Source organism: Micropterus salmoides, unplaced genomic scaffold (assembly GCF_014851395.1).
Source record: "Micropterus salmoides isolate LMB-PRFRI ecotype aquatic unplaced genomic scaffold, ASM1485139v1 Ms_hic_scaffold_16, whole genome shotgun sequence".
Lineage (NCBI taxonomy): Eukaryota > Metazoa > Chordata > Actinopteri > Centrarchiformes > Centrarchidae > Micropterus > Micropterus salmoides.
The window spans coordinates 55,498-80,810 of NW_024040707.1; the positions used below are offsets into that span (position 1 = coordinate 55,498).

At 44.5% G+C, this 25,313-nt stretch overlaps 1 protein-coding gene across 1 annotated transcript in view; it reads right to left on the reverse strand.

The window, feature by feature from the left end:
- Window positions 1–1,722: 1,722 nt before the first annotated feature.
- The window catches only part of kcnd1 (potassium voltage-gated channel, Shal-related subfamily, member 1), a 63,495-nt gene continuing 39,904 nt past the window's right edge, over window positions 1,723–25,313 (reverse strand). Inside the window, exons 5-9 of the mRNA XM_038723778.1 lie at window positions 12,160–12,322; window positions 11,291–11,374; window positions 8,434–8,529; window positions 7,741–7,991; window positions 1,723–6,844 (exon numbers count right to left, since the gene is read on the reverse strand). Coding sequence (XP_038579706.1) covers window positions 6,637–6,844; window positions 7,741–7,991; window positions 8,434–8,529; window positions 11,291–11,374; window positions 12,160–12,322 — 802 coding nt within the window. The 3' untranslated portion in view covers window positions 1,723–6,636. The remainder of the gene's footprint in view (window positions 6,845–7,740; window positions 7,992–8,433; window positions 8,530–11,290; window positions 11,375–12,159; window positions 12,323–25,313) is intronic.

Genomic DNA, 25,313 nt, shown 5'->3' on the forward strand with positions numbered 1-25,313 from the left:
ATCCTGAGAGGAAAGTGAAGGGCCGAACTTCCACCCGACAACAAAGCAACAGAGAGGCGATGGGATGAGGCCCCTGAGACCGGTACCGATGTAACGAAGGATTATCAAAATATCAGTTAGTGGGATGTTCGATACTCCGATCACGAGCCGCCTTCGCCACAAACATACACCAATAAAAGAAAACCACCAAACACTAATTCAGTCACTCCAAATAAAGCTGACTGTAAGGTAAGAACCTTTCAAAATATAAATTAAATGCCCACAATTCAAATGATAAAGAAACAGAAGGGGGGGCAGGGGGGTGAGTGTGTTCAGATGTGTGTGGATGTGGTCCAGTCCAATGGGGGGCAGAAGGTGGTCCTGCCTGTGGTCCAGTCCAATGGGGGGAAGAAGGAGCAGCCTGGAGAGTTGCAAGAAGGAAGACTTAGCTTTGCTGGTCCACCAGGACGAGGAAGCTCCAAGCTGCAGCCGAGCAGGTTGAAGGGCGCGTTAACATGGTGGTCCACACCTGCTCCAGGGTACAGCACAGTTTCCCACAGTCCTTTGTTGCTCATTTAAGTTCACAAAGTCTGGACAGTTCTTGGTTCCACTGCTTCTCCAACTCTTCTATATGCGATTCAGTTTCACTCCAAGGCCAGGAGGCCTCAAACCTGGGTTAATTCAGCAAACTTCCTCTTTCCTCTAAACTTCTCACTCGTCTGTTCTCCTCCATGCATGAAATGTTTGTCTTCCCTTCCCCGAGCTCACAGGTGCCTGATTTATCTCCTCCTGCTCAAACCACACCCCTGACCAAAAGCAAAAGGCTACAAAAGGCTACACGGCCACCCTGTCTGTGGTCGGCACCTCAGGTTCTTAGCTAGCCGCCCTGTTTGTTGACATATTTCACACCGGATGGATGTTTCAGTCTGCAGCAGTGGGAGGCCGACCGACTGATGCCGAGAGCATTTGTTCAAGCTGCACACAGTCTTTAGGACATTTTCTGGAAAACATTCAGGTCTGGACCAAATGTCTTGGAAATTCATCCAATCAGTCTGGACCAAGTTGGCGAACCAACCGACACCATCGTCTGTAGAGCTAAGAAGAAGTTGCTGCATCATGAATTTACCTGGTTCAGACCACCTGTTAAACTGCGGTTCAGGTTTCCTCACAGTCAAGTCATTAAAAAACAGACACCATGTCTGCATGACTAAACATACACAGGAGACCACGATCCAGCCGCTGGTCTGGGGGAGTATAGTAAAAACTCGTGCAGTTGAAAAATATTTTTAATCTTTGAACAGAAAGTTTAACTTTATTATGTGTGTGAATTAATTTGAGGCGGCCATAATCCAAAGAGGCAAATGACTCCAGGACACTGAGAGAAATACTGGAGAAAACATCTGGATAACGCTGCTCACTATTTAAATAAAACAAGTTCTGCGAGTTCCCTAAACACTCTGGAGTTGGACTGAGAGGGCCCGGCTCGCAGTTTCTGTTCTAGCTCACACTAAGGTGCCGGTCAAGTTCTTCCACACCAAACGGGTCCCGATTCTCATCAGTACTGGACTGACTTGTAATGCAGATTCTGGACAGTAGAGGTTGCTACTGCACCTGTTTCTCTGTCCTAAGGAGTAAAATGGATCCAAATAGAGTGCATATAAATCCAACAGTAAATCCTGAGACCGGAGCAAAGACCAGCCAAGATGGATGCACAGAGGAAACACAGCACAACAGGTTCTGGTTTCTGTTCTTTATTAGTGGAATGGAATATACACCTCTGTGCTTTAATGCTCTTTTCTCCTGCCTTCATTCACTCCGCTCTCTGAGACTCAGTTCACTGGATGAAAAGATGTTTAACTCTGCAGCATCTGAAGGGCTGCTGTCGTACTTCCCCCCCTTCAGTAAGACTTCGTCACATTTCACAAACACCGCTTCAGATGAAAAACACAATTACAAATTTAAATGAATACAAACAGGTGGAGAGTTTAAGAGCAACTTAACACGAAATCCCCTCCTTCACACAAAGCGTTCAGTTATGGATCTGGTTCGAGCTCCTCCAGAGACTCTGTGCAGCACCTGGACATTGTTGTGGTTTAGAGCAGAGGGTCCCAGCCTGAAAGGGGTCCTAAGAATATGTTCTAGAATTAGCTTTTTCTGTTGTAAATAAAACTCTTTGGTCACAAGCAGACAGCTTCGTTTTCAGGGGCCACAGGTACAACAAAGGCAGGAGGAACTGCTGATCCAACGGACCACAACCAGCGGAACGTCATCCAAGACGTTCCCTTCACAAGGTGGACTTAGTGTTAGGATCCTCTTTAACTCTCCCACCGAGGCCGTGACACACAACATCTGCCATTTTCATGAACCTTTGAGCCGTTTGCCAAACAACATTTAAACCATGGCTGTAAGGATCGACGCTAATCTTAGCATCAGTATCATGTGTAGCATTTTCACACCTGCACAAAAATCACAATATGAAATTAAAACAGCTTCATCCCCCAAAACTGAAATGATAAGTCACTGATTAAAGAAATTAAAGATCAATCAAACAAATCCATTAGAATAAATACTGACTTCATGGCTTCAAAATGCTACAATCAGCTTACTTTTAGCAAATTTACAAATAAAAAGACACAATTTTGTCCGTCAGCAACTTGTGATTGGAATAAGATATTATCTCTGACAGTTCATAAAACTATTCACTTATTAAGTCAAAGGAACATTATACAATACAAAGGGGAAATGATCATTTGCTGCAGTCGGATTCAGACTTGCTTCAGAGGTTTCCTGTTTATCGCAGTTGAAGAAACAAAGATGAGAGAGACAGCAAGATCAGGTCCGACCCATGAAGGCGTCCCGCAGTAGAAACAGTAAAGTGCAGCAAAGCTCCCAGCCGTTACCCACAAGCCTCAACATTTAGCGTCACAAAAACATTCAAACCCAAATAAATTACAAGAGTAACTAAAGTCAAACCTGCTTTCAGCTTCATTCCCTGTACAGTTCATCAGTTTAATATAAACAAAACTTACAAAGAAGCTTCATGACCCAGAAAAGACCGAATAAAAACCACAAGAGTGAGAGTTTTTTAACACAAAACTGAACTAAAGTCAGGGACTGTTTGTTACAGAAATAAGGAACTTCCTGTCAAAATTACAGTCACAAGGCATTTGTAATTACCGTATCAGCCCATTACGGTAATAATCCCACTTACTAGCTTCTTCTGGAGCTTCATCTGACGTAACATCACTCAGACTATGAGAAAAGTTAGAGTTAGAATGATTCTGTCCAACAGACAGGTAACATGTACTTAGTGAAGGACAGCCATGACGCATAAGGTTCATTTAGACACTAAGCTGTTTCAGTTATTTTACTGTTAAATGCTGTAGACGGGGTGTAGGGGCCGGCTGGGAGCACATGAAGTATTAGTGGACGTACTGTGGAAAATAAAAGAGTTGAAGAACCAGTGAACAGCCTCCTCTCTCTGCCGTCTCTGCAGGAGAAAACAGATAAAATACCTATAACGGTATCCATGCATATTTGTGACAGCTCATCATACAAACACACATTCATACAAACACACACATACACTTTGCATTCTGGCGAGGAACATGCCTGAATGATTTTACTTTGATATATTCTTCTGGGTATTCTAACGTACGCTTCTCGTGGTGCAAACACTCGGCTTGAAAAGTTTGGGTCAGGGGAGGATGAGGAAAACTAACCGATGACGGGCGGGAGAGAAGAAAGGAAGAGTTGTCATGCAAAAAGATGATGAGATGAGATTTCCCCCTTTGTGTTGTGTTTGTTTCTAGCTTTTTTCTCTGATATGACGATAAGTTCCTATGATCAGTAGTGCTACTTCTACTGCACGAGGCTCATGCACGGAGGAACGCCCCACCACTTTCATCTCTATCTTTTTTGTCTTTTTCTGGTTTGAGGGTTCGACTGGAAGATGCAGTGAAAGTCTATGATACAAAATATGTTACAGTATGTACGTCTTGTCTCCCGTCTGTGTGTCAGTCACTCACACTCACTTCTGATTGGTCAGGGAAACGCTTCGCCAAACTACTTGCAGCTAAAGTCACGTGTGGGTGATGGTGGAACAGAAATGCATTGTCCCCTGTTGAGATTCACATCTCAGAAGTAGACTGAGGCTACATCCACACCACTACGACCTCCGTGCTCACCAGGGTGTTAGCTGCGTATCAGATCTCTGTTTTTATTTAAACGACACGTGAACACGTAAACATCACGTGACCGTTCACGTACACTGAGCGTGTGCGTGCCGGTGTAATCAGGAAGCAGATTGTCTGCTCTGCAGCTGAAGAAGAAAGTTCTACTGGAGACGAAGGAAGAGCAGCGATGGAGAAGAACCACAGCAGAGATTCCTCTGCACGGAGCGACGGCGAGGTGGAACTGTTACCGAGAGGAAGACGGGAGGACAGAGAGACGGTGGCGGCGGGAAACAGGCTGGGAGTCGACGCAAAGTAAATACGGAGACACGCAGAGGACAAGTGTAGAAGAGTAATTTACACAGTACAGAATACTAAGAATAAAACTCTGTCAGCAGCATCGTGTTTCTGCTCCGACTGACTGATCAGAACCAATCAGGAAGCCAAACGTGAGCGTCATCGTTTCCACCCGTCGGCACGAACACGCCGCCCCCGAGTTTAAAACCAGAACGGGCTGAGCAGCGTTTTCACACTTCAACGTTTCAGTCTGGATGCGAGGAAACGCAGCAGAAGGTCTGAGGTTTAAACAAAGACGTAGGAGTGTGGGTGGAGCCTGAGAGAAGAGCAGCACTTCCTGCTTTTCTTTTTATGATATCCTATGATAAGCAGCAGGAACAAAGTCAACTTAGGCGATGTGGTCTGCGTTTAAATTTGAAACAGTTTGTGCTAGTTCTACTTTGTTGGAAACGTTTTAACAAGTGACGGCCATTTTGTGCAAACACTAACATGAAAGTAATGGCTTTTAACATAATTTGTGTGCATAACATTAAATATGATCATTTTGATTTTATTGCATGAGTCGGTCTCTCTTAGCATTTTTTGCACGTCATGGGGACAAACGTGACTTTAAAGCTGAAAAGCTTTTGGCGTTGCATTCCCTTTTCCCATTTTCATCTGATGTACTTGTGTTCTCGCTCTCATTGAAAAGATCACACAACAAATTAAATTCTTAGTTGCTTTACATTATGTTCCCTGCAATAATCACTGACGTTTTATAACACATTATTATCGGTATTATTATTCTGTTCATTTGTTGATGCTATTTTCCTGCTTGTTGTAATGTTGCATATTTTGAAAAGTAAAAGGCTTTCGTCCCTGGTCCGACAAACACTTCTGAGCTACAGCCAGACCAGTCCACATCAGACCTGATGAATCCAGTCCCTCATTTAACCCTTTCCTCTCCACAGTCCCGTTTAGAAAGGTAAGGTGAGTCCAGCTCGGTTTGTCCCAGTTCCTTGAAGGTAAGATCAGCTCAGTGTAGTTAGTTAATTAACAGTACTCAGGCTCAGCATAGATCAGTTAAACCCAGATGAGTTCATGTGTTTCAGCAGCATCTTGATCATTATTAAGATTTTCACGTTCTTACATGTTTCGCAACTGGATTCTGAAAAAAGCTCACAAGTTCTCGCTCATGGTTCCCTTCCTTTTCTTAAAAAGTGTCCTGAAGTGGCTTCAGCTGCTGAATCAGAGCCGGGGAAGAGATCTTCCATACATACTCCCGAACTCCTTAAGATTTGAAGACATGTTGACCCATTGTTGGGGTTAAAACCTACAGTCTTTCAACCAGCAGAGGTCCAACACGACACTGAAATGAGCAGCATTTTTTCTGCAGTCAGACTTCCAGTCTGTCGCTGCAAAGAAAAGAAACCAGCATGCATTTGAATCAAGACAAAAACCAATCCATAAATGTCTGAGCTCCACGGGCCTGATAGCCGTCACCTGTTTCCCACAACTTCCAAAACAATCAAAAAACTGTATCATGGCTTGTGAAGCTGCTGAAGGTTGTTTGGTTGTTAACAGATTGTCTCTGTCACGTCTTCTTCCAATCACAGATGAGTTTGACAACAAACCAGCTGAGTCTAAATGATCCTCCGATGGTCAGCAGTCTCTCTGATTCATTCAACATCTCTTTTCAGAATAAAACCATTCAGTGCCAGGTTTAGACTGAAAAATAAGACATTTTGTAACCCTCCACTGAAGCATTATGTTTAGTGGGGATGCCAAATGGACCCAACGAAACCAACGCTTCGGGTGGGGGTGCTGCATTTCTGTCTTTACATCGTTTCCATCGTCAGTTCAGGATGAACCCTCCAGGGTTTGTGCTCCGAGATCCAAAAGGTAAAACAGTGCAGGAGGGCGTGTCGGGGGTCTATAATGCATGAGGGACTGATTCTTAAGACTTTTTGCTCCCCTTCGTACAGTAAGCCATTGTGTCTCCATTTGGTTCAGCCCATGTAATCCACAAAATGGTGTGAGGAAGTGAAAGGAAACAGCGGACCTCAGAGCCTGAGAAGTCTTTGTCACCCAAATTCTCGGCTAGCAGTGCCCTGGGTTCAGGTTCAAGGGTTTAAAGGGAGTTCAGGGTTACGGGGAGGGTGGCTGCTGGGGCGGGTGTCGAGGGGGAAGTTGCAGGCGCGGTCAGACGTTATAAGGAGGAGATTTTGAAGGTGTCGTGGGTGTAGGTGGTGGCCTGGGTGTTGCGCAGGATACCGGGAATGGGGGCAGGCGATGGGGGGAGGCTCTCATCAGGTGTGTTGGCGGGCGGCGTGGGGATGCTGATGATGGCAGCGGAGAAATCTTGTTCCCCACAGTTGAGCTTCAGGTCACCGGTCTGGGCGTTCAGACTGGAACGACTGGAGAGACACAAAAGACAGCGTTTTTATTTCTGAAGAGGAAAGGAAGACGAAACAGTGCTGCCAGGTCCAGTACCCACGGAACTGCTGACTTTTAAGTCAACTATAAAGGAAATAAAACTATGATAATACATTGTGTCAGAGTTTTGCAAATTTTTCCATTTTCCAAAAAGAATACATCTGTTTTTGGACAACAGTGTCTTACTGTGTGTTCAGGCAGTGAGATGCACTCAGTGCGCAACAACTGCACACAGAGTCGATGGACGGACACGAGTGGACGTGAATAGATGCAAATTAGTCCAGGATGTCACGAACTGAGACAAACCAAAGCTACAAATACAAAAAAGCACCAACTTGAGGGGGCCAGTTAGCTCACTTGGTGGAGCCCCATGTAGAAGTCTGAGTCCTTATTGCAGGGGCCCGGGTCTGAGTCCAGCACGTGACCCTTTGCTGCACGTCATCACCTCTCTCTACGTCAAAGGCAAAAAGCCCCAAAACTATCTAAAAAAATTAAACGAAAAGCACCAACGTGTGCAAATTGTTCATGTTTGTGCTGTGGCTCAAATCAAACTACTTCAGAAATGTGACGAAAAAGAAAGAAAGAAATGTTCCTGGTGATTTCTGAGATCATGCGCATGGCTAACTAGCTTACAGCTAAACTCTGTACAGCTGCTTCATTAACAGTCCAAAGCAACCAAACTGTTAAAAGCATGTTAGAGTGTTTTCCGTGGTATTAATAGTAAAATATTAAGCACATGGAGGCTGAGTTTCCTCTGCTCCTCTCTGTTTGACCTAAAAGAGTTTATTGATCTGTGATATAAATATATACGTATGTCTCTACGGTGGCGTATCTTCTGTACAGCTGTATTGTATCAGTAGTTATTATCACTGTTTACGTCTGAGGCGGGATGCAGGTGGTTTTGACGTGCAGGGTGTCCAGCTCCTGGACGCTCCCCCGGCTGACGGACACCGTGGAGTTGGCCAGTCGCATGGCGGCTCTTCTCCTGGCCCGGCGGGGGCAGCAGCCGGTAGAGTTGTTCTGCGCCCCCTGCTGGCTGGACAGGGAGGTGCTGCGACTGGTCCTGTAGCCCACCGACTCCGTCATGCACAGCTCGCTGTAGTTCACCTCGTTTGTGAACTCGTGGTTCTGTGAGGAGAGGGTGGAGGTCAGACCGGCTAACACACACCACACGTTGGCTTAGAAACTGAGACTGACAGGTCCTTGAAAAGTTGAGTTGAATGATTTCAATCAGGAAATGTAAAAGTTTTCCTTTTAATATTAAGTTTTATGCCATGGAATAGAAGTTCCTAAAAGTTCAATAAACAGTAACAGAAACTAAACGGAACTTAACTTTTGGTAAGATTGTTTTTCCAACTTCTGTTTCTAAGGTCATTAATGAACTTCCAGTCTCAACGTGAAGTACAATGAAAAACTGAGTTTATGTTAAGGCTGTGTGCAAAGATAAAGACATGCTAACAGGATTTTAAGCCTCACTGGTGTCTATCGACGTGAAAGCAGATGGAAATCTGAACTTGAGATGTGTCTGTGTGATGTGAGACTAATCAGCAGCTGCTGATTGGTTCCTCACCGTCGTCTTCTCCAGGCAGTGCAGCAGGTGGTTGTGTTGATGCTCAAACGCTGATCTGTTCTTCACACAAAGAGCCGTGCTGTCACTGTCCGGATCCTCAACACAGAGAAACAAACACAAATGAGTTACAACCTGATCCTTTCATCAAGCTGAAATGATGATAAGAATCATTTTACTTTCTGTGATATATTGATAACTCTCTCTCTCTTCATTTTTTACACAGCAAATTCAGACAGGTCCTGATTTGCATACTAGACTGAAGTGTGCTGACAGTGTGTTGGATATTTACTCAGGACTGAAACAGTGAAACAATGTGTCAGCTTCTGGAGATTTGTACTTATTGAGCTTACAGGGGCGGACTGGGACAAAAATTCAGCCCTGGCACTGTAGCCACGTACGCCAGCCCACCATACCACGCATCCCCACCAACACACATTCACTACTTAGGCTACATTTGTGTACATTTGTGTCCACCTGTAAACGTGCAGGTGGGTCCAGAGTATAACTGGATCAAAGCGGCCTGCGGACAGACATGTCCTGGTTTCTCTGTAGTGTCCGAGGGTTTTTGGAGTTTCAGTGGACACAAAAATTGCTGTGGACCCAAGTACAGACTAGCCAGAGAGAGTAGATTAAGTGTACTTCTCAGTTTATTCTCTTTTCAAAATAATTGTATCTCAGTTATTTGCTCAACCCCTCAGCCTGTTTTTATTTTCCATTTAACTCTTTTAACCCTGACTGGACACTGCACTGTAACTTTTATTATATTTTAATGTGTATTTTCTCAATTTCCCTATGTTATATATTTCCCTGTTGCTTTTATGTTTTATGTAAAGCACTTTGATGGTGAGATAATATAAGCAGTAGGCCGACTGTACGTAACAGCAAGGGCGTCGCTTTGTGTTGAAAAGAGGTGGTGACATAAGGTCTGAGACTGCGGGTGTGATGCAAGACTTTGGTCATGAGAATAAGACGAGAAGATATTTTAACACTATTTTGAAGAAATATTTGATGATAAATGTATGAGTGGGGGGTCTGGGGCTCCCCCCCCATCAGATTTTGAGCATTAAACTCTTAATTTCCTGCATTCTGGAGACATTTTCTGCACCAATTTATGGAGTAAATGTCTTTATTTATATGAATGGCAGCACAAAATTCAGCAGGTGACAATTCAAAATATAACTATAAAATGGAATATAATGCACTAATCAGCAGCTTTTTTTTGTTTGTTTTTTTGTTGCTTAAGTAACTTTCTTGCTCAATGCACATTTATTTCTTCTGGATTCAAATTGCATTGCATGTTTTCTTATTGTGCAAGTAAACCTTTCTCAAAGCATTTTCATTCAGCCTACAAGAAGACCGGGGGTCTCTTTCTGTACCGATTCAAGCAAGATAAATGTTTTCTCCCACACTGCGCTCAACATTGGAATGCACATGGATAAAAACATTACTACTAGCCTAGTACTTCTGCTCTCTTTGCCTTCACTTCTAATATTTCCACACAAGCACGGAACAGACACCTCTGCTGCTTTAAAGCTTTAAAACTGTTGCTTTAAAGCTGATGTGTGGGAAACACTGATATTAAAATTAATCTGACCAGCCCACCCCGAAACATATGCCAGAATTATCAGGTGGCCAGTCCGTCCCTGGTCAGGGACTTCTCTGCAGAGGCGATCACTGGGAAGCATCAAAGGCAGACTGAAGATGTGTCAAAGAAAAATGGACTTAAATTCTTTAACATGTAGGCTTTTCCAGTCCGGTGCACAGGTCCTGAACTACTTCATGAAACTTTTTCATTTAATTTCTTAGCAGGTACACACAGGCAGGAAAGTATTTACTGAAAGTTTTACTTTGTGATGAAGCCTGAAAGTCCACTAAAGTTAAAACCTATAAATAATCTCATTCTCTCATTTTAATCTGATCCCCTCCCTCTCTTTCTCTTTCTCCAACACCCAGCTAATCTCCCTTTTTTTCTTCTGCTCGGCTTCCTCTCTCTTTCTATTTCTTCTCCGTTTCCATCTTTCTGTCTGCTGTTTCAACTCACTGGTTTTCTTTCTTTCCTCCTTTCCTCAGATCACACAGAAGGAACAGGAGGCCTTATCTTCCTCTTCATGTCCTTGTTCTCTTCATTCCCATGCTGCACCACTGCTCTCCTCCTCTTCTTCATCCTCTTATTTTACTCTTTCCTGTCTCTTCTGCTGCTCTACCCTCTCCCCCTCATTATGCACTCTTTAAATCCAGCAATCATCCCTCTTTCTGGAGAGGGATTAAAGCTCAACAATGTCGGTGTGTGTCTACCTATCCACTCTCTCCCTGAAGTTTAAATCCATTTCACAGATAAAACTCCAGTTAATGTTTCATCCTCTTTCAACCATTGAGACTTGATAGAAATAAAGTTCCTCACCTGCACATTAACGTGCACATTATTTTCAGCCTATCAAAAGATGATGTACTGAACAGGAACAGAAGTTACAGACTGATGGAAAAGGCATCAGGGGCACTTTGGGGTTCACAGATTCCCCGTTGTTGCTGAAGTACCTAAACTGAGACACAGCTCTGGACCAGCAATAAAGTATGTAGCCTTCTTGATATTTGGACAGACAGGAGCTTCTTCCTGTGTTTACCAGACTCACCCTTCACAGGTTTTTAATGTGGCTCTGACTGATGCAGTTTTTTATATAAAAACTGAAGCAAAGCAAAGTTACCAACTCATCTGGTGATTCAGACTGGATCAAACCAACTGCAGGTCTGAAAATGGCCTTTGAAAGTCCGCCTCCACTCTCTGGTTTCACTTTCTCTCTAACTGGAATCCACCCGACCTGCTGGATACTGATAGTCTGTGTGTGTGTTTGTGTCTCACCCCGAATGATTGGTCTTCTTTGTACTGGAGGAAGGCGTTGGCTGTTCCTTTCTTCGCCATACGGATCCGAGCCAAACGCACTTTCTGTCGGACAGGAATACACAGGAAAACAGCAGCGTCAGCACACGCACACACAATAAGGTTAGTGAAGTCCAGCTTCTTCTGTTGTCTCTCTCTAAAGCCAAGCCTCTCTGGTGATTTCATTTGTTGTTTTAGAGGATAATAATCTTTATTATCTTTATTTCATTCTAATCAGGGTGGTGAGAGGGTGAATACATTAGCAGAGGTCCTCAGGTGTGCTGCGATGTCCCTTACTGAAATCCTCTGAATGTGATTTACTGGTCAGGAGGTTTTTCTGTCGGGAAACACATTTGGAAACAGTCCTCTCAGATTGTTTGCAGCTAACAAGATCAAACATGCATTAGTAAATTTAAAGGTTAATGAATAGCAAGTAAACTTAATGTATATTTTTCTCTGAATACATGGTTTGTTTTTACTTACAAACAACAGAGATTGTGTTATTTCACATTGTCCCTGATATATTATGAATTACTTATTCTGTATGCTGTCCTCTTTCATATTAATACATAACGTTCTTTACATTCATACATCTTTAAATTTTATTTTTAATCAAACAAATAAACTAAATGTTTTGTATGCTAATGCACAGCACTTTGTCTGCTATCATGCTAACTGTAGCTTTAACCACTAGGTGAAACTCAGTGGAGATGTGAGAGTGAGGAACACTGAGTAGAAATCCTGCTACGATCTGAAGCCTCAGGCCTGATAGTGTGCTGATGTAGTTGTACTTTCCTTTTACCGACTGCACCTTTAAGTCCGACACTTTCAGAGAGTCATGAGAGCCCCACCTGCTGCGCTCTCATCTTGTCCGCTCTCTGGTTCTGGTGGTAGATCCGGCTGAAGTTGGACACGATGACAGGCACCGGCAGGGCGATCACCAGCACGCCGCTGAGTGAGCAGATGGAGCCGAAGATCTTCCCTGCGATGGTGTTGGGAACCATGTCGCCGTACCTGCAGGAAGAGAACAGCGTCACATCATCAGCAAACACACTGACCAAAACTTCTCAAACATCCAGTTATTTTCTGCTGCTTGTTCAGGCAGAAAGAGGTCCTCTAGCTCTACCTGGAGGACCTGAGACACTGCAAGGTCAGATTGGAAATGTGGGCCCTCCGCCGTGGCCTCTGTTTGGCCTGAAATGTCCTCCCAGCTGGAAAGGTCTGGAAATCTCTAAAGGGACACAGGCTCCTATAGGGGCCAGGAAGAGGGCAAAATAACCCAGTACCAAGTAGCATCGAAACTTCTCCAGTCAAACGAGTATTGCATTCGATCCAGATTGGGGAAAAACATTGTATGGTTCCACTCTCAGCCAAAGCAACACGCCAAAAGGAACAGAAGATATGACTCTTTATTTCCTTATGTGCCTGCATACGCTCAGTCCATGTGTGATTTTAACTGCCGCTCAGCATCTGCTGCGTCTTTGGCATGTTCATCACTGTTTCTTACCACAAACTTTGCTTTCCATTGGTTTCATCTTCTGATATCCTTTCACACAACGCTGTACATTTTTATTTGCTATTCACATCACTTGTCACAGATCAATTACTGCGTTCTTTCCTCTGATTATAACGTGTGAATGGCCTGATCAGGATGACAAGCTGATACAAGTTTCCACTATTTTTATACCACAGTTATTGCAAACGATGAAAGACAAAAGAAAAAAGATCATCTTGCTCGTCGATAACAACAACAACAACAACAACAACAACAATAATAATAATAATACAAATCAACTACTTTGGCTTCTACAGGTGGCGTTTTACACAGGGTACTGAAGTGTTGGTATCGGTAACACAAGGGTTCTTGTACTGTAAAATTTTAAACGATACCCAGCCACGGCCAGGAAGCATCCCGATGAGATGTCCTGCCTACCTCAACAAGCCATGAAGGATCAGAGGTTCCACTGCAAAAAACACTTTTTCGTAGGTTGTTTTCTGCACAGTTTGAACATGCTAGAGTCTACACGCTGCCCTCTGGTGGCCAAACCAGAGGGAAGGAAGCTGGAAACACATCTGATGGAAAACTGTTCGTGAAGTCTGAGGATCAGCTGTTTGTTTAAGCTGCTGACATTTAACAAAACTACAGAACACAAACAGAGATGCTGATCTCTGCGGAGGCGGAGGAGGAGGAGATCAGAGTGGATTTGGCTCAGTTTTACTGTATGAACAGCAACATTCAGGCTCCTGTCAATTAATGATTCTTGTGTTTTATTACAGTTAGAGGAAGCAGCTGAAAATCTTCACTTTTTTCCTGTCATTCTCTGATAATGATCAAATATGAGCTTATCTCTGGAGATCAAACTGCGTAATACAGTGGTGGAAGAGAACTGAAGTACTAACACCACCTTGTGAAAATACCTGCTCTACTTTATGTATAACAATATAGTTTGATTTAAGTTCCAGTCTTAGTTTTTGATTGTTGCTATGGCTGCATGAATAGTTTCCTTGTGATTAAATTATTCATTTTACTTTTCCTCTGGTGTCTGTCTCACTGTGGAATTACACTCTTTTTATTCAAATATGCAAATTAAATCAGACTGTAGATCAGATATCCAGGTAATCAGGTATCTGCATTATGTCTGAGGACACGCCCCCGTCTGCTGTGTTAATGCTCATATCTGAGAGGTCATTAAATCAGCGTCCCTTCTGTTTCATTATGAATCTCCAGCCGGCCGCTGGAGTTGGTTCATTTCATCACTGAAGGATTCTCCATAACCTCCCGTTGCATTAGTAAACGCCTCCCAGGTATATCGGTGATCCATTGAAGCATTTTCCAGAGAAACACAAAGAGTTGTTATCTACATTTACATTTTACATTTATTCATTTAGCTGACACTTTTATCCAAAGCGACTTCCAATTGCTATATATGTCAGAGGTCACACGCCTCTGGATTGAACACGGGTCTCTCACCAAAGGCATAGTCTTATCCATTGCGCCATCACCACCCCTATTACGTTGCAGGATGCGGATACAGTGGATGTTTCCACCATGTCTGACCATGTAAAGCACCAGTGAACACACCTGTGCAGATGTCACTCGCTAGCTACCACGTTGTGTTCGTTCTGATAGGCTTCGTCGTTAATGAGCCTCCTCCAACTGCTGACTTTATAAAACATTCAGCTGATGGAGAAAGTCAGCATACAGGGAGAAAGAGGCGGGGCCAGCAGGTGTGTTTGCAGCACAGGTGAAGGAGTGCAAGGAAAAGAGAAGTTAAGGGAAGGGAGCAGATTCAAGTAGTGAGGAAACACTAAGCTAAGGTGGAGAATGAAGCAGAATTTAAATGCTGCAATAAGAAATAAGCTAGCAGAAAGCAAACACCACACATGTATCCTCCAGACCTGAGGAAGGCTTAGAGTCATCTCCACCACGTTACCTCATGAACAGCCGTCATCCCGTTGGCTAAAAGCACAAGTGATATGCAGGTAAAAGGTTAAAACACTCCAGGGTGATGCTATGAAACCTAATTAGCACCTTAGTTTACTGGAACACCTGAGACAGAGTGTCTTCCACAGTCATTTGCGGAATGAGTGTTGGGAAGTCTCTTTGACCGCAGCTCTCAGGTCAGTTTTACTGGACCTCCAGCATCCTCAGCAGGGAGCGATTATTGGCAGCTGGGAGCAGATCAATGAAGAGAGCGGGCCGACTGGAACAGGACTCAGCTGTAGTTGTTGGCAAAGCGTTCAGAGGAATCGAAGGAGATGTCAGATGAAGGCCAAACAGTGAAGATGAATCACTAACTGAATCCACCCTGAACATCAGCCGGACCTAAATCTTCATCCTGACACATTTTACTTCGTTTATTTCTCTCCCATCACTTCTCAGTCAATCCTGCTTTATTCAGGTTCCAAAGTTAGAAAAACATATAAAAATGGTGAATCATTTCAGCTCAGTATGTGAAGACTTGGCTTGGGAAGGGATGACAATAAAGTTGATTATTATTTAAATTTCATTTCAAACCTACCGAGTATGCCCATGTGGAATTATTTGAAATGAGATAAAATGATTGTTTTTGTCATAGAAAAAGGTTGAAACAGCTCTGTTCATGTTTTCTAACGTAACTCTCCAATCAGTCCAGTTTAGAAGCCTCACCTGTTCATTTAATGTTGCTAATCAGTCAGTTCAGGTTAGCTAAATTAGCTAAACACCTTCAGTTCAGCTTCAGGCAGAGATGGGGACTTGAGTTTGAGACTCGGACTCGAGTTCGACTGAAGTCGCACACACAGTGACTTCAGACTTGACTTGAGACTCATCCTCAAAAAACTTCAGACTTGACTCTTGCTCAGAGACTTGACTTGGACTCTGGCTCAGAGACTTGAGACTTGACTTGGACTCTGGCTCAGAGACTTGACTTGGACTCTAGCTCAAAGACTTGAGACTTGACTTGGACTCTAGCTCAGAGACTTAAGACTTGACTTGGACTCTGGCTCAGAGACTTGACTTGGACTCTGGCTCAGAGACTTGACTTGGACTCTAGCTCAGAGACTTGAGACTTGACTTGGACACTGGCTCAGAGACTTAGGACTTGACTTGGACTCTGGCTCAGAGACTTGAGACTTGACTTGGAGTCTAGCTCAGAGACTTAAGACTTGACTTGGACTCTAGCTCAAAGACTTGAGACTTGACTTGGACTTTAGCTCAAAGACTTGAGACTTGACTTGGACTCTGGCTCAGAGACTTGACTTGGACTCTGGCTCAAAGACTTGACTTGGACTCTAGCTCAAAGACTTGACTTGGACTCTAGCTCAAAGACTTGAGACTTGACTTGGACTCTAGCTCAGAGACTTGACTTGGACTCTGGCTCAAAGACTTGACTTGGACTCTAGCTCAAAGACTTGAGACTTGACTTGGACTCTAGCTCAGAGACTTGACTTGGACTCTGGCTCAAAGACTTGACTTGGACTCTAGCTCAAAGACTTGACTTGGACTCTAGCTCAAAGACTTGAGACTTGACTTGGACTCTAGCTCAGAGACTTAAGACTTGACTTGGACTCTAGCTCAAAGACTTGACTTGGACTCTAGATCAAAGACTTGAGACTTGACTTGGACTCTAGCTCAGAGACTTAAGACTTGACTTGGACTCTAGATCAAAGACTTGAGACTTGACTTGGACTCTAGCTCAGAGACTTAAGACTTGACTTGGACTCTAGCTCAAAGACTTGAGACTTGGACTCTAGCTCAAAGACTTGAGACTTGACTTGGACTCTAGCTCAAAGACTTGACTTGGACTCTAGCTCAAAGACTTGACTTGGACTCTAGCTCAAAGACTTGACTTGGACTCTAGCTCAAAGACTTGACTTGGACTCTAGCTCAGAGACTTAAGACTTGACTTGGACTCTAGCTCAAAGACTTGACTTGGACTCTAGCTCAAAGACTTGAGACTTGACTTGGACTCTAGCTCAGAGACTTAAGACTTGACTTAGACTCTAGCTCAAAGACTTGACTTGGACTCTAGCTCAGAGACTTAAGACTTGACTTGGACTCTAGCTCAAAGACTTGACTTGGACTCTAGCTCAGAGACTTAAGACTTGACTTGGACTCTAGCTCAAAGACTTGAGACTTGACTTGGACTCTGGCTCAGAGACTTGAGACTTGACTTGGACTCTGGCTCAGAGACTTGACACGGACTCCAGCTCAGAGACTTGAGACTTGACGCAGACTCACTGTAGTTAATGGGATATTTGTTGCTGACTAATGACATTCATGGAAACAGGTCTTATACTAAATATATTTAAAACTGAAGCTTTCAAGTAAAAACAACATGAAGTCACTGAAATCACCAGCGCAGGTGTTACTGACATGAAACTGCAAACACATCAGCTGTTGTCTTAGTGGTTTGAGTCTGTCCTCAGCGTAGCGGTGTTTGACCCGGAGTGGTTCTGTGCTGGTATCTCTGCTGGTTCAGATCTGTCGTGGTCAGCTGACTCCTGAAGCTTGATATTCTGTGCGGTGGTTAGTTTGTGGTCTATGACGGTAACAACCAGCTCCATGTGAGTCAGGCTGATCCATGTCAGAGACAGAGGCATTGATCCACCAACGTTATGTATATAAAGCACCACTTTACAATAATCTGTCAATATTTATTCTATTCTTGTTCACAGAAATAGTCTGACTTGTATATAGTCAGTGTCAGACTGTGAGGCTGGGGTTAGGGTTTTATCTCCCGCCGTTGTTTGTCAGGAAGTTTTCAGCAGCTTGTTTAACTCAAGCACCTGAGGACCTGGGACAGGGGTTGCAAATGAGCTTTAGCTAGAAACCCTATATGCAACACATTTGTCCCCAGTTATATTAATCTGTTACCATGCGTTTCTTCTGCATTTTCCCCGACAAATAAACAATAAATAAAAAAATATAAAACGAGTGCTGCGTGCAGAGAGGAGTGAGTGACGTAGCTTACTCCATAAAATGTGCGTTTGAATTTGCAGCATTGGCTTAACATGATGCACGCTGGACTCAACATGAGGCAAGCTGGTTAGTAAAAGTCACCATGTCACATGACATGAAAACCTCGAGGGAGGGAGGTGGCTGCAGTTTTCTGAGACAGCCGTTGTGCCGAGTTCTGCGTGCACCTTGCTGGAGGATACACTCATATGTGCTGACAAAAGAGGTGGATGCAAACCTCAGCAGGTAGCCTACAACACCTGTCCTGCAGAATAATGCATCCACCTCTTCAGGTTCGGACACTTTGCTGTGCACATGCTCACCACATCTTTCTGCTGAATCTCAAGGAATGCTACTTCTACTAAGTGTGATAAAATATTGATGACTCTAAACGACTTCATCAAATATGTACTTATGATCATTTATCACCACTGATAAAAGAATATTTTATCGTTGTTAAACAGTACTTGGAGGTGCGTGCAAAACTCGGTTCAACACTGAGTCACATTGTTGTGAGCTCACAGTAAGCGCTCTCCTCTACAGGAAGTAGAATGTGTCCAACTTGATGGCAGTGTTTTGATTCCCCATCCTGCAGCTCATGTTTTACTATCACATCAGCAAAAGTCAGCCACAGTCATCTCTAACACACCTAACGTCTGCTCACACAAGACAAAACAGTTTAGTTATTAATACATTAGTAACCTGAAAAGGAAAATAATTAGATTTGATGGATTACAAACAATCTGGATTTGATAAAAAGGATTCCTTACTGGACTCTTGTGAGTTCTGTATTGAGACTCACAAACACCCTGAAACTGAAACCCTGAACATCACAAACTCCCAGAGTTATATTTACTGCAGTATTGTTGTCTAGTGTTGAACAGCTTCTCCTCCTCCGGTGTGGCCCTGTCAGCCTAATTGATCCTATAATAGCTCCGCTCCCTGCGGGCGGCAGAACCTAACCTACATCCAACAGAACCACTGTGACCCGACACCAGATCAGGGACAGACCCAGAGAAACCTTTAAAGGCCTAAAGGACCAGAATTTGTCTGTTTCTCTGCCTGTAAAAACGTAGGGAGGTCCTCTCTTCACCAGCTCTACACTGACACCAGCAAGTCCATCAGAGACAGGTCATAATTATTGATTGGAGGACCACCCTGTTGTTCTCTGTCTTCTCCAGAGTCAGATGAGGAGGTGAGAGAAGTTTCATCTCAGTGTGTCCAGGACAAAGACAGGACATGGATCAGCAGGAGCAGGAGGAAAGTGCTAGCCTCCATCAAGGCCCAGAACTTTCAGTATGTTTCCACTAAATCTGCTGGAGGAGGTTCGCTGCAGAGAACCTACAGGCTCTTTCACACTGCCTCGCTCGCTGCGCTGTATTAAAGGTACTGAGCTGGGAAGAGGGGTCAGATTTGATCCGCCTCTGAGCCGGGTCGTTGGTAGTAACAACTAGGCCGCATGTCTTTGAACGGTGGGAGGAAGCTGGCACACCCGGAGAGACCCCACGCAGACACAGGGAGAACATGCAAACTCCACACAGAAAGGCCGGGACCACTGGGGTCCCATCAGACCTTATTTTGGAAATATGTCCAGTAGTCAACAGTGAGAGACAGAAATGTAAAAGCATACTGTACCCGGCCAGTACAGATTATTCTGATGTCTCACTGCAAAAATATGGTTGAAAAACTGAGCATCTTTAGATCCAGCCCCCAGCCGGGTACGGTACATGTACTTTACACTGTGAAGAAGCCTGGTTTATATTTAACTCACTGAGGCAGCCGACTGACTGATCTTCTTCACTGACCTGAAGAGTTTTACTGCTCACACATAAAGCAGGATGGTGTTTCATCGCTCAGGCTGAAATAAACATCACGTGTCACATGTCAGCGTCTCTGAGGAGAAACTGAAAGAGATTCAGAGGCTTCTTCAACAAGTAACATGTAAATGTTTGATAATCTGCCTTTAATCAACGTGTTCACAGCAAACATAAAACATTCTGTGCTGTTTATCACATCATGATAAATTAATGTTATGACACACACATCAGTTTGTTCACATGAGGCTACAGCGGCCTCTTCTTCCTCAGGAGCGTCTCATCATGGACCTCATTTCTTATGCTTCTGTGTCTAAAGCTGACCAAATCTGATGTTTCTTCTCACATGTTACTCAGATGTGTTTCTAACAGTGTGAACAGGTTTCTGTCTGGCGTCCTCGCTGTCACCTGCTCACAGAGTCCCTCTCTTCCACCTGACAACAGAGACAGAGGTGTGGCCAGATGTGCTGGACAGAGCCACAAACAGTAATGAATGTGATGCAAAGGACATTTGTCATAAATCAGGAGAACCCGGGAGGAAACCAGGAGGGTTAGCATGTGTGAGCTAACAGGAGCTAACCTCTGTGGCTCCATGTTCACTTCTGTTCAACAGCGTAGTGTGACGTCGTTTTGTTCTTTCAGGCCGTGTTCACACTTCAGTCTGAAACTTTAATCTGAACTGTCAATCAAATAAATCAGATCTGGGTAATAGATGTGAATCGAGCTTTGAGGCCTGCAGAGTGAACGCAGCCTGAGATCCTAACTGGGACACTCATAACATTTCCAACAAAAATCAATCAAAGGCAGGATCCTAAAATCCTCTGCACATCAGAGCCTGAAACCATGAACATTAATCAGCTCTACCGCTCTGTGAAGAAGAAGAATCTCTCGGCTGGGGCTCACCAGCAACGTTTGGAGGCTGCTTTTTAACTTTTTCACTCCATGTGTTGTTTTATAGCTCTGATAACTTCATCATGTGGACCAGCAGAGGTCAGCACACGGAAGCTGCTCCTTCACAGGACTGCACAGACGTGTGTGGCTGCTAATGTTAATAATGGATGGCAGCATTAGAGGGAGGAGAAAGTTTAAATTACGTCCCTTCCTATTCTCTGAACATCTCCTTTACTTCCTCGCTCCCTCCCTCCTGCCCTTTATGCCCCCCCCCCCATCTCTGGGGTCATTATCTGCAGCTGCTGGAGCCAAGTCTGCAGCAAGAGAGGAGAGAGGAGGACAACACACCGAGTGGTAGTTTGACACAAAGCCAGAGGAGGAGGAGGGAGGAGGGGAAGGGCGGAGAGAGGACAGAGGAGAAGGCGAGACAAGAGACAACCAACGTGGGAGGAAGGAAGAGAAAGAGGTGTAAGCGAAGCTGATATCTGTAAATACGTCCAACACACACCTCAGAGAGGCTTTTCTTATTTTCATCATTTATTCAGTTCGCTCGTTAATTATTTATTATCTCCACGCTGCAGAGAAAAGCTTTTTTGGGGGGGGTTGGTCTGATGTTTTCTCTTCTAATAGCAGCATGTGACTCCACCTGGTTAATAAATTCCCACAAAGACTCCGTGGCTCTGAAACCGCCTCGTTGTCTGGGTTTCTCTCTTTAAATGTTCTGTTACGAGTTCCAGAATCTGACAGGTGAGTCCTGAACCATCCCTTAGTTATGCTGCTATAGGCCTAGACTGCCGGGGGATTTCCCATGATGCACTGAGCTCCTCTCTCCTCTACTTTCTCTCCCTCTGTATGCAACCTCACCCCATTATTGCATGTTACTAACTCGGAGGACTGGATCTGTGGGGTCTGGAGCTGTGGGGTCTGGAGCTGTGGGGTCTGGATCTGTGGGGTCTGGAGCTGTGGGGTCTGGAGCTGTGGGGTCTGGATCTGTGGGGTCTGGAGCTGTGGGGTCTGGAGCTATGGGGTCTGGAGCTATGGGGTCTGGAGCTGTGGGGTCTGGAGCTGTGGGGTCTGGAGCTGTGGGGTCTGGAGCTATGGGGTCTGGATGTTTGGGGTCTGGAGCTATGGGGTCTGGAGCTATGGGGTCTGGAGCTGTGGGGTCTGGAGCTGTGGGGTCTGGAGCTGTGGGGTCTGGAGCTGTGGGGTCTGGAGCTGTGGGGTCTGGAGCTATGGGGTCTGGATGTTTGGGGTCTGGAGCTATGGGGTCTGGATGTTTGGGGTCTGGAGCTGTGGGGTCTGGAGCTGTGGGGTCTGGATCTGTGGAGTCTTACAGAGTAAAGGAAATTAAATAATGGAGGAACAGAGGTTGGGAGTCAGCACTTGTTTCTTCATCTCTCTTGTTTCCCTATTAATTGAAGGTTTGCGGTTTTATTAAGGTGCAACGAGCGATGCTTCGATGGAACGATGGTTTCAGAGCTGCAGGTGCACCAAGAAGCACAGCAACACACCAACGCAGGCAGAGAAGGAGGAGAAGAAGAAGAAGAAGAAGACTGCTAACAAGTATGGGTGGAAACAAAAAAAGGAAGAAAATACTTCAACAGTTCAAGGACGCACACGAAGAGAAGGAGGAGGGGATGAAGCAGGAAGAGAGGAGGTGCAGGAGGAGGACGAGGAGAGAAACAGAGGATCAACATCATAATAAAGAGGCCTGATGAGAAAGACTGAATGACACTACAGACTGATTGGCTGATGGATTCTTGTGTCATCGCCTTATTTACATTTTATATCCGCAACTAACGCAAGTACTGGATTCAGATGAATAAAATAATCTAATCAGTAAATAAAGTATTGGTATTACTACTGAGAAAAACTTTATTGATCCCCCGGTGAAACTCAGCTGCAGCATTAAAGTGAGGAACGCAGGAGTCGAGAACTATAATCCAGCAATAGATTGTTTTACTACTACTAGTACTTTTACTTTCTGTACTCTAAGTGATACTTGTAACAGAGTAGTTCTACACGGTGGTACTGCTACTGTTACTGCAATACAAGACCCGATCCTGAGGATTCCTTCAGTCAGTGGAACAGAAACCACCACCCGATCAGAGACCGGAGCCGGAGGCAGCCGTCGTGATAAATGAATGCTTCACAAAGGGGGGCGCTCTCAGGAGGCCCGGGTCAGCCCGGTTATTCTAGGCCTCAGAACTTTAAATATTTGATGGGCAGGATTATGTCATCCTGCACCGAGAGGCAGACCAGACGGGAGAGAACAGAAAACAGCCGTCTGCTGCTTCCTGATTGGAGCAGATAGGAATCCATTAGTGCCGAGTCAGCCAATCGAACGCATAGACCGATCCTTATCTCCCGCCTGCAAGAGCAGAGCCAGCCAATCATAATCTAATAGAGCGACAGACAGCCAATGGTAATTCATTTAGAGAGGAAAGCAGGAAAGACAACGAAACAGGAGGGAGATCCCTCAGATCAGAGAGGAGGAGAAAGCAGAGGAGGAGGAGGAGGAAGCAGAACTGCATCAGCAGTGTTTTAGTACTACTACTACAGTAGTACTGTAACTTACTGTGACTACTACTACTTTACTTTACACGCTTAAAATGAGTCAGACGTTGTGTTTACAGCATGTTGTGGAGCTCTGCTGCCCCCAAGTGGCCAAAAAATTGAGCTTTAAAGGTAACAAACGCTGAATTTGAATTCAGAGATAAAATTGTCGCACGTGCAATATTTAATCTATAGAAAAAGACCCTGGTCCTCCTCTTAATGTGGCTCCTATCATCGGTCGATGCATGTTTGGGAATATTTACAGTAAGGCGTTTAGTCTGAGGAGAGATAATATAAAATACAGCTGCTGGTTGGTCAAGTTTCTAAGGAAGCACCTTCATGACGGACCTGCAGGAGTAGCTTTTAATTCCGACTGAACTTGTGTAAAGTCCCCTACAGCTTCAGCAGATTTTTTTATTTGAAAAGTAAAAGGCAATGTTCCTCTGTTTCCTCATCTGCCTCCAAACGCTCTTCACAAGGACGCCGGTATCGACCGGACGAGTTTGATCATCAGCTCGGTTTGTTTTTCCTCTCTGAAAACTTCTATTCTGGGTTCAGCCGGCTGCTAAAAGCCTCCCTGCTCTCCTCGTCTTTCCTCCCATCCCCCTCTCCCGCCTCTCCTCGTTTTCCCACATCCTCTCCTTCTGTCCTCTCCTTTCCCATCTCCTCCTCTCTCCTCTCCTCCTCAAGTGTAATCCAAGGCCATGGTTAATTGATGGAGGGATGATGAAAGTTGCAGGAGGAGGGATGGTTGTTCCATGTTTCCTCCTCCTCTGGTGAAACTGAAATCCTGCCTGTGTCTCCTTCTGATTTCGTGTTCTGGCTGCTCTTTATTTCAGATATCTAATCATGTTTCTAACAGACAGAGACTGACCAAAGAGCTTCACTGTCCACACGGAGGAGGCTGGAAGCTGCACTGAAGTGCTCATCACTCTGAAACATGTGTAGTTCAATAAGGACTTCAAACAGGGTCAATAAAGAAGTGACAAACACACCGCTGTCCTCCGTCTATCAGTCTAAAACTTCTAATTACAGAGCAGTTAGTGAAACGATGAGTCAGCATACAGAAGGCGTACATATGACTGAACCTTAAAAAAAAAACCAAAGGAGAACGAGTAAGAAATAAAAAGGAAGCTAAATTTAACAAAAGATGCTAAGGAAAGAAAAGCAGAACAATAAATAGGCAGAGAATGAAAGTCAGTCACTCTGAGTGTATTTTCAGAATGAGAGAAGTTATTTAAAGCTCAGATTAGATGAAACCTTTCAAAACTGGAAACATCAACGTGACGCCCTGTTAAAAATATTCTACACTCGACCACTTTGGAAACAGAAGTCCTCTTCAAACGGCCTGACTTTGACACTGAAAGCAGGTTTAACCATCCCGTCTTCTATCCGGCGCCGCTTTCTTGAAAATCGGTTCCCAACATCCACCAAGCAGCTTCAAGCGTCCCCTCCCCGGCGACTGCAGAAAACACTTTTACACCGTAGATCATTTTGGGCCTTTTTCTTTAGGTACCAGGGCGTGTTGTCTTGTCACATTTACACAATATGCTCTCATTGGTTTTGGTGCAGTCATGTGACTTTGGACTCTCTGATCCTGGTGGTTTATGGCAACACAAACAGGTATCTTTGCTCAGCCCACTGCTGCCAGCTGCAGCATCATCATGTACGTTGATGACTCTGCCCTAAACTGTTCATGTCAGCATACAGGCCGGAGCTAAGAGCACTACGACAACTGCATAAAATATGAGCGATGATAATGGCCTGACCACAACCACGCTGCACGTCAGCAGTCCTGCTGCCCAAGAACTCAAACACCCCGTCTTCTCAGTATGCAAGTGCTTGAGGGCGTTACCTGAGGGGTGTCACATGAGGGGCGTTGCCTGGGGGCGTTAACTGAGGGGCTGTTACCTGGGTAATACTCAGACAATTACTAAAATAACACACACACACACACCGCTGACACTGAGCGTGTGCTGGTCTCTCGGGTCTGACCTTTGAACTCTAACCAAGTGTACATTAATGCCACATTAACGGGTCACGTGGGATGGATGGTAGTGACGGGAAAGATGCTTAAGAGGATATCTACAGTAATATTTCATGGCAGATGAATGACTCCATTATTGGCAACTAGTTGGTAGTGTGAGCGATATAAATAATGACGGTCGGTATAGTGTGATATCGATCTAACCCTAGTTTGGCGACTGTGGCGATGGAGGTACGAGGTGGAGACGGAAAAAACGAGTCCCGCCCTCTTCCTCCTGAGATCTCAAAAATGCAGCTGCTATATGATCCAGAAACAATT